Here is an 8,420-nt window from a genome sequence, read left to right as displayed (position 1 = left end):
CTCAGTATATTCTTTCCATCTTCTTTTAATACTTCCTTGATCATTTAATATTCTGCCTAAAGCATCCTTGATTATAGGAACTCGAGGCTTAAATTTGTTCTTTAGTTTTTTGAGCTTAATGCTGAGCAAGTTCTGCCCTTTTGATTTTCTAACTCCAACTCCTTGCACATTTCATTGTAATATTTTACTTTGTCACCCTGTGTTGCCTTTTGAAATCTTCTATTCAGCTCTTTAGTATCTTGAATTCTTCCTTCTACTTTGGCTTCTCTACACTCCAGTGCAATCTTCAGAGTTTCTTCTGACATCCATTTTAGTCTTTTCTTCCTCTTCTGTCTTTGCAGTGACCGTTTGCACTCTTCCTGAATGATACCCTTGATATCCTCCCACAACTCATCTGGTCTTCGCTCATTAGTGTTCAAGGCATCAAACCTGTTCCTGAGATACTTTTTCAGAGATACTTAGAAGAATTTTAGAATAAAACTAGGAAAGAGAATATTTCTTTGGTTACATATAGGATTTTTTTTTCTAAGATATACTTCTGTTTCACAGTTCTTTTTTTATACTATAGCTCTCATCTTTTATCACACCCTTACTCAGTTTCCTTTTCTTTTTAATATGAAATTAAGCCTAAGCGATGTTTCATAAATAGGCATAAGTATCATATTACATAATTTTATATTAAGAGATTAATACATGTTCATAAACACTTCTTACCTTTCATCACTTGTTTTTAGCCATTTTTTTTACTAGAACATTAAACTTTTAGATGTTGTTGTATGCCATCGAGTCGCCTGCAACTCATAGCGACCCTGTGTACAACAACACTAAACTCTGTGCTATCCTGTGCCAATCTCACCATCTCTGACACACCTGCCCCTATTATTACCCCAGTCACTGAATCAATTCATCTCATTGAGGTTCTTCCTCACTTGTGCTGTCCCTCCACCCTCCCAAGCATGATGTTCCTCTCTAAGGACTGATCCCTCCTTGCAACATGTCCAAAGTATGTCAAACAAAGCTTCAGAATCCTTACCTGCAAGGAGCAGCCCAGCTTCATCCTCTCCAGGACAAACCTGTTCGTTTTCCTAGCAGTCCATGGTATGTTCATTACTCTTCTCCAGCACCACAGCTAAAAGGCATCAATTCTCCTTCTATCATCCCTAGTCATTGTCCAGCTCTCCAGTGCATAGCAAGTGATTGCAAAGACCTTGGCATGTATCAGGCACATCTTTGTCTCCAACTGACATCCTTGCACTTAAGCACTTTAGAGAGCTCTATTGTATACTGGTACAAATAATAAATAATTGCATTATTTTGATGGACCTATATAGATGTAGATACACTTACATATGTATACACACAGTTTATAGATTGAATAGGTACGAAGAGAGAATATAATCCTGACACACTTCCTTCTCAATTTTAAACCATGCGGTGTTCCCCTGCTGTGTTCACACAACACCCTCCTGGTCCAGGTATAGGTTCCACATGAGCGCAACTAAGTGCTCTGGGATTCCCATTCTTCTCAATATCAGCCACATCCTATTATGATCCACACAGTCACAGGCCTTTGTACAGTCAATAAAGCACAAAGAGACATTTTTCTGGTCTTCCTTTCTTTCAGCCAGGATCCATCCGACAACACATTGATATCCCTGGTGCCATGGTCTCTTCTAAATCCTTTTTGAACTTCTGGAACTTACATATCTATGTATTGTCCCAGCTGTTTTTTAATAATCTTCAGTAGTATTTTGCTTGCATGTGATATTAATGATACTGTTTGTAATTTCCACATTCTTTTGGATCATCTTTCTTGGGAATGGGAACAAATGTGGACCTCTTCTGATGCTTTGGCTAGACAGCTGTCCTCCAAACTTCATTGCATGGACTGGTGAGCTCATTGAAGACTGCATCTGTTAATTGAAATAAATCCTTTGGTATTACATCGATTCCTGGAGCCTCTTTTTTTTGCCAATGCCTTCAATGCAACTTCTACTCCACCTTCATTACCATTGGCTCATGTTTGTATGGTACTTCCTGAAATATTTTAGTGTCAACCAATTCTTTCTGGTACAGTGATGCTGTGTATTCCCTCTATCATCTTTTGATGCTTTCTGAGTCTTTCAGTATATTTGCCCATAGCATCTTTCAATATTGTGACATAAGGCTTAAATTTGTTTTTCAGTACTCTCAGTTTGAGACATGCAGAGCGAGTTCTTCCCTTTTTGTTCTCCAGTTCCAACTCTCTGCACATTCCAGTCTGTATGCTAGACAAATTATCTTAGATGAACTCTTGTGAAAAAGAGTGTGGCATCAGGATTAGAGGGAGAAGACTCATCAATAACCTGTGTAATGCAAGTGACACAGCCTTGCTTGACGAAAGTGAGGAGGACTTGAATCTCTTGTTGCAGAAGATCAAGCAATATAGCCTTCAGTATGTCAAGAAAAGGATTCTTAACCTATAGATCGATAGGCAGAGTCATGATGGATGGAGAGGAGATTGAAACTATCTATAGCTTCATCTTGCTTATATCCACAGTTAACACCCTTTGTACTAGCATCACTCTTGGTCAATAATGACATATATAAATAATGGTATTTTAACCAAAATAGGGTATCATAGAGAGTCTTTCTGTAACTTTCTATTTTCTTTCTTATTTTTAGAAAATAAGATTATCTTTGTAATCTTATTTTCTATTTAACATATTATAGTATTATAAGCATTTTGTTATATGTTAAATATTCCCTCACTTGTAAAAAAACCCTTATTTTAAAAATTTTTGAATGAAGGTTTATAAGTTGTACTGGGTTTTTTATACACTCATTCATAGATATTTTGTTTTACAACATTACTTACAGTTTATTCACATAATTAATGTTAATGGCTTATCAACCTCTATTGTGTATTGCCTTTACCTTCATCATTTTATCTGTTTATTAGTTTTCTCGGCTCTCTTTTTTTTATACTAGTGCCTTATTCCATGATTGTCTTTTTTAATTTTATTGATAAATTTTATTTAGTATTTAAAGAAGAAATAATATCAGTTCTATACAATTTTTTCCAGAAAAGATAAAAAAATAATTATTTCTTTTAGTAAGTACTATCTTTTTTATCTAAAGTACTTAAAGGTAAAAGATAATTACTTCTTCCTTTACAAAGGTAAACAAATTTAGTGTCCTTGGAATAAATTTCATATTTAACATTTGAAAATCAATTATGTTGTTAGTGGCTGCTTACTAATACTGACATCATGCACAGCCGAACAAACTGTTGCCCATGCATCATTCCCATGCTTTAAAATCATACCATAATGATCCACTGAGTTTTCATTGACTGATTTTTCAGAAGTAGATCAACAGGTCATTCTTCCTAGTGCATTTTGGTTTGACAGCAGAGACATGGCCTTTGGATTAGCACTGCAACTCTCTATAGACTATACCACCAGATATCCTACAACCGAAAACGTAGGCTCATTGTTGTCCCATCAGAACCAAATCATAGATATCCCCCCAGCGGGTTTTCAGAGGCTGTGTATCACCAGGAGGAGATTGCTTATCTTGATTCTTTAGATTTGCTAGTGGATTTGAATCTCCAAAGAATTGTGGCCTTTGATTTAGCAGTGCAACTCCTTACAGACTGCCACCAAAGCACTCAACAAATAAAAGGTGGAGAGGAAATGTTAACGGTCTAACAAGGAAAAGTATAAATGTAAAGGATTTTAAATATAGGACAGAGAGTTATTTTAGTGTGGCTATGTAGACCTTGTCCAGACAAGCAGATTGTTAAGTTAAATGACCACATAAAATTAGTTTCAAGTTGTATTATTTTGTGCTAGATTTAAAAGGTTATTTTCATTACTAAAAGAAGTAAACTAGATTTGGCAATCACATCTAAAATTTAACTCACCCTAAAAAAATGGTGTACAAAAGAAATATCCCTCTTGTTTTTGAGTTGATTCCAACTCATGGCATTCCTGTAGGACAGACTAGAACTTTCCACAATTTTTAAAACTATAATGTTTATCAAAATTAACTGCCATGTATAATTCCATGAAGTAGCCAGCTGGTGGGTTTGAACTGCCTAAATTACTGGTAGCAGAGCACTCAATTGCTGTACAAGGCTCCTTGAATTTCGGTATATAGTGGATCTATAGGGAGCTCTGATGGCATACTGGTAAAAAGCTATGCTGCAATCCCAAAGGTATGTGGTTCAAATCCACCAACTGCGCCATGGGAGAAGGATGTGCAGTCTACTCCTGTGTGATTTACGGTCTCAAAGCCCACAGTAGGGTCAGCTATGAGTCAGTTCCACTTGATGGCATGCAGCAACAATTACAGTGCATTTTTATTGCTGCTTATTTGTATTGTTTAGCAGCTACCTAGGCCAGCTGTTCCTGTGTGCTTATTTTATATGCTACTGCTTTATCAATATATACATTTGAATATGCCATTAAAATGATATGTCAAGTGTAAATTCTGCTGAGTGGGATATTTAGCAAAATAATGCTTTCGGTACCATTATGAAGTGCTTTAACAAGCCATGTATCTTTGCCAACTTCACCAACTTGTAGTTCATAAGCATTTTCTCTCCTAAGTGCTGTAATATATAAATTATGCTCAAATAACAGAAATCTATCCTTTTTTATTATTCTCAAAAGCAGATTGTACCAATAAAATAGGCCAAGTATATAAATTTTCATTAATATGCTAAACATTGGGTTTTCAGAATCTCCCATCTGGTGTTTGATTCTTATCAAAGCCTTGTAATTTATGTTTCTAATCTCAAGAATTCCTTTTAAGATAAACCCAGCCCAGAGACTTAAAATGTATAGATTTTTTTTTAAGTATCCTAGTTTACCCAGCACATTCTAGTAATTGAAAGGTGGATAGACAGAAGCTATTCCTTTATCGCTGATCTTATCCAACACAAATTCTCATTTCAACAGCTCAACCATGCAGTTTTTTCTCAGGTTTGAATTCCTTCTTACACGACTGCTATAAATAAACCTCCGCATGGATATCGATTTGCCTGTCTTTTCAGCTTTTTCCTCTAGTAGAAAAGCTCCTCTGACAATTCCATACTCAGGTGGGGAAAAAGCTATGCTTCTCTTTGTTATGATTTGAGGCATGTGATTCAAGCAGTGTTGACTGACTCACGACTCGTAAGACTAAGGAATACAGAGGGCCACCAATTTCATATGATGATACTAAATCACCTTCAAACTTAATTCCAGTATTAGGGCAAGAAATATGAACAGAGCTGGCTATAGTAAATGAGAGGAACACTTAACAGCGATATTATGAAAGAAAGACATGGATTATTTTCAGCATTGCATCTCATATACTTTGGACTTGTTATCAGGAGGGTTATAGTACCAACAATGCTTGTTAAAATACAAGGTGAGCAAAAAAAGAGCTCAATAAGAAGGATGAGCAGAATGACTATAATAATGAGCTTAAGCAGAACAGAGATTGTGAGGAAGGGGAGGTCCAGGCAGTGATTTATTCTATTATCCGTAGGATCACGATGCTCTAGAATCAAAGTGACAACAGCAGTTCCTGACAGATTTTAAATTTCATCCCATGTGTTTCCTCAAGCACCTCTCATAAATCTCACCTTTTAAAGGTCACTTAAATGAATATCTGTGTTTTAAATCAAGTATATAACTAACTCAAAAGTTAATTTTTTGTGTGACAAAAATATTGACCTCTGGTATTCTGTATTAGGTGCTAACACTGGGTAGTTCACTTCTCAAGCTTCTAGCTCTAAATATATGATTTTTACTTATAAAAGGTAAAATATCACTAAGTATAATTTTCCTTTTTGTTTATATTTTCAAATCATTGCTTATAATAAGAAATCTATATTTTATCTTTTAGATGTTGAGAACATGTTCACTTCCAGATCTTTCCAAGCTGTTTGGAACACTGATAGATGTTCCCATTGTTGGAGATGTGCGACAAGACAATCTTGAAATAGAAGAAACTGAAGATGAACACATTAAAGAAGGGCCTTCTGATTCTGAAGACATGTAAGTAGAATGTTATTAATAACTACTGACATTGGAGAGCTTATGAAGTTATAAGTTATAGAGATGGAGACTTATCTGGACAATTTCTGTAGAGGATCTTTGGCTGACACTTTACTACTCTTTTAATGTCTTACAGCTTATTTAAATGAAGTTTGTTGTTAAGTGTCAACAGTTAGCCAGGTTGTGGTAGCTATATTTACTTCTAAGTATAATAGCTTACTCTAATTGATAAATGTGAGAAAATAGTTCTTGTTTTCTCTAGCATCACTAACCATTCAGCATGTTGTATTGCACATGATTGTTGTTGTTAGATGCTGATTAGTTAGCTCCTGCTTACAGCAACCATATGTACAACAGCAAGAAACCCTGCCCCATCCTGTGCCATGCCTGTGCTCTATTGTCGGAGTCACTGCAACAGCCCATCTCATTGAGGGTCTTCTCTCCTTTACTAATCATCTGTTTTGCCAAACATTGATGTCCTTTTACAGTGGAGCATTTTGGTTGCATTTCTTCCAAGATACTTGTTCATTCTTCTAGCAGTCCATAATACATTCAGTATTCTTTGCCAACACCACAATTCAAAGACATGAATTATTCTTTGGTCTTCCTTTTCTATTATCCAGCTTTCACATGCATATGGAATAATTGAAACCACCATAGTGTGGATCAGGCAGACCTTAGTGTTTATACTGATATCTTTGCCCTTCGAATTTTAAAGAAGTCTTTGGCAGTAGATTCACCCAGTGAATTATTTGATTTCTTGACTGTTGCTTCCATGGTTATTGGTTGTCAATTCAAGTAAAATGAAATTCTTGACGACTTCTTTCTTTTCTCCCTTTATCGTAATGTTGATTATTGGTCCAAAGATGAGAATTACAGTTTTCTGTATTGCTTTGCACATTGTAGGTGTGTAATAAATACTGTATGAAAGAATGAATATTAGTAGGAAATTGTTCATTGCCATCAAGTGGGCTCTGACACATGGTGTCCTTATGTAACAGAAAAAAAACCAGTGCCCAAATCTTCACCATCTCCATAAATTTTGATACTGTTTTGATCAATTGTTGAGGCTGTTGCATCAATTTATCTCATTCTGTGTTTCCCACATTTTCACTGACTATCATACTGAACATACTATCTTTTTTTATAAACTATGCTTTCCTCATTCTGCTAGTTTACAGTATATAAATTTGGTTTATTAAAATAATAACCAGATATTGGAAGAACTCTAGAAGTCCTAATTCACAACATAAACGTTCTTCCAAGCATCCTGGAAAATCTACAACCAAGAGAGGAGGATTAAATAGATGAATGGGACCTTCTAAGAATCAAATCCCTATGCACATCCAAAAATTCCTCCAACAGGGTAAAAAGGGAAGCCACAGACTGGAAAAAAAAATTTGGTAATGACATACTTAATAAGGGACTTATATCTAGAATTTCTAAAATACTCAAGCACCACAAGATAAAGGTAAATAACCCATTTGAAAAATGGGCACAGAATATGAACAGACACTTTACCAAAGAAGACTTTCAGATAGCAAGCAAACATATGAAGAAATGTTCAAAATCCCTAGCACTAAGAGAGATGCAAGTCAAAACAACTATGAGACACCATCTCACCCCAGTAAGAATAGTAAAATTTAACACAATAGCATGCATCAAATGTTGATGAGGTTGTGGAGAAACTGGAACCCTTATTCACTGTTGGTGGGAGTGTAAAATGGTACAGCCACTCTGGAAGGCTGTATGGTACTTTCTCAAAAAAGTTGCAAATAGAAATACCATTCAATCCAGCAATTCCACTACTGGAAATTTACCCTAAAGAATCCATAACTGTGACCCAAGCAGATATATGCACATCTACGTTTACTGTGACTTTGTTAACAATAGCAAAGAGTTGGAAACAACCTAAATGTCCATCAACAAACAAATGGATAGAGAACCTGTGGTATATTCACACAATGGAATACTATGCAGCATTGAAAAACAAGGAACTCATGTAATATTATTCAAAATGGGTGAGCCTGGAGGACATTATGCTGAGTGAAATATCTCCGTTACAAAAGGACAAATATTGCATAGGGCCACTGTTGTAAAATGGAACTGACAATAGGGTTGAGGGAAGACAGAAAAGGAGGGGAGGAATAATGTATACTGCATTGAAATAGATGAGAGAGAAAACTGTTTAAAAGGGATGTATGTTTGGGTATTATTGTCATTACAGAAGTCCAGAATGAAGACTGACTGCATGCATAGTGGACTTGAGGGGAGTGCTTATATAACAGGAAAGAGTTTTTCTTTTACTTTTCAAGGAGAAGAGTGAATGGGGGGGGGGCAGGGAGAAAAGTGCAAGAATGAAGGCTGCATAGTCAAGTGGACTTGGGG

At 35.8% G+C, this 8,420-nt stretch overlaps 1 protein-coding gene across 1 annotated transcript in view; it reads left to right on the top strand.

Annotated features, from left to right (window-relative positions):
* NEK1 (NIMA-related kinase 1) overlaps positions 1-8,420 on the top strand; it is a 229,495-nt gene that overhangs the window by 194,221 nt on the left and 26,854 nt on the right. The window contains exon 29 of the mRNA XM_006902136.1: positions 5,881-6,032. Within this exon, the coding sequence (XP_006902198.1) occupies positions 5,881-6,032 (152 nt within the window). The remainder of the gene's footprint in view (positions 1-5,880; positions 6,033-8,420) is intronic.

Source organism: Elephantulus edwardii, unplaced genomic scaffold, assembly GCF_000299155.1.
Source record: "Elephantulus edwardii isolate Elephantulus edwardi_28Jun2011 unplaced genomic scaffold, EleEdw1.0 scaffold00371, whole genome shotgun sequence".
NCBI lineage: Eukaryota > Metazoa > Chordata > Mammalia > Macroscelidea > Macroscelididae > Elephantulus > Elephantulus edwardii.
This window is presented reverse-complemented; position numbering and strand designations above follow the sequence as displayed.